This window comes from Dromiciops gliroides, chromosome 5, assembly GCF_019393635.1.
Source record: "Dromiciops gliroides isolate mDroGli1 chromosome 5, mDroGli1.pri, whole genome shotgun sequence".
Lineage (NCBI taxonomy): Eukaryota > Metazoa > Chordata > Mammalia > Microbiotheria > Microbiotheriidae > Dromiciops > Dromiciops gliroides.
The window spans coordinates 101018918-101020431 of NC_057865.1; the positions used below are offsets into that span (position 1 = coordinate 101018918).

Consider the following 1514-nt stretch of genomic DNA (forward strand, 5'->3'; position numbering starts at 1 on the left):
TGTGACCATAATGAAGCAAAGATGTGGACATGGAAAGCCCAAATCACAATTAATTCTTTACACTAGGTACCATGGGGAGGATAAAGGTGTATGGGTGGGGGATCAGAGAAAACTTGCAGCTTCTTTTGAACCAGGGCTGTGCTGAGGCTTTTCTGATATATGGAAGGTATTTAGAAAATTCTGTTTGATTGGATGTATAAGCACTATTGCTGACAAGAGTTGCAAATATCAGAATAAATGATGTCCCTACTTTTCAAATGGAACGACTCCTTTGATACACAGATTCTCTATGCAGTTCCTCACATTGATCTGTCCTTCCCTAGTGCTCTCCTGAGAGCACCTTTCACCTCTGAATTCCTCAGGCTGTAGATCAGGGGGTTTAGTGTAGGATTGAAGAGGCTATAAAATAGAGAGAGGATTTTCTGCTGTTCTTCAGGGTGACTGCTGTTAGGAGTCATGTACATGACAATGGCACTGCCAAAGAAGAGGCCAACCACACAGAGGTGAGAAGAACAGGTGGAGAAGGCTTTCTTTCTCCCTTCCCCAGATTGGATGCGCATGATGGCACGGAGAATGTGCATATAGGAGACCAGGACCAAGAGTAGGGGCCCAACTAGAATAAATACAGAAGCAGTAAAAATCACAAGTTGGTTTAGCCTGGTGTCTGCACAGGCAAGCTTGAGCACAGACAGGAGTTCACAGAAGAAATGATTGACTTCCTGGGGTCCACAAAAGGGCAGCCTCAGGAGAAGAAGCACATGGACAAGGGCCAGCAAGGAGCCAAATAGCCAGGAAATAATGGCTAAGGTGATACACAATCTCCAGTTCATGATGACAGTGTATCTGAGGGGGTGACATATTGCCACATAGCGATCATAGGACATCACCACCAAGATAAGACATTCTGTGTGGGCAAAAGCCATGTATAAAAAGGTCTGTGTTATACATGGACCAAATGAGATGGTCCTATCTTTGTTAAGAAAGTTTGCCAGCATCTTTGGTACATTGTTGGATGCATAGGAGATGTCAACAATAGCCAAATGTGAGAGGAAGAAGTACATAGGAGTGTGAAGTCGGAAGTCCAAACAGATGAGGCCTAATATCACTGAGTTTCCCAGAAGGGTGAAAATATAAAGCAGAGAGAAAATGATAAAAAGGAATAGCTGCATCTCAGGGCCAATAGGAAATCCTAGAAGGATGAATTTTGTGATCAGTGTTTGATTGTTCTCCATGCTTTTATGACAGAATTTTTTCCATTCCCAAAGAACACAGTAAAGCAGCTGAGGAATAAATGAAGATAGATATCCATTATTGAACAAAACCTAAATTGATTCAAAGTTCAAATGACATTCTATACTTAGCCAAATGTTAAAGCATTTATTTTGTTATATCTCTAGTGAAGTATTTCTATCCATTGAAGTGCCTCACGCCTCTTTTGTGAGCTTTTTAACAGCAATTTGCTCTCTCTTTTTTATCACACATTTCAACCTACCCTCACACTGGAAAGTCTGGAA

The 1514-nt window shown here is 41.5% G+C and overlaps 1 protein-coding gene across 1 annotated transcript; it reads right to left on the minus strand.

Moving 5' to 3' along the window:
• Positions 1 to 299: 299 nt before the first annotated feature.
• On the minus strand, positions 300 to 1241 carry LOC122729211 (olfactory receptor 2A5-like). The gene has a single exon (XM_043967938.1). It carries the CDS (start codon positions 1230 to 1232, stop codon positions 300 to 302), a length of 933 nt encoding a protein of 310 aa, XP_043823873.1. The 5' UTR covers positions 1233 to 1241.
• Positions 1242 to 1514: the final 273 nt, after the last annotated feature.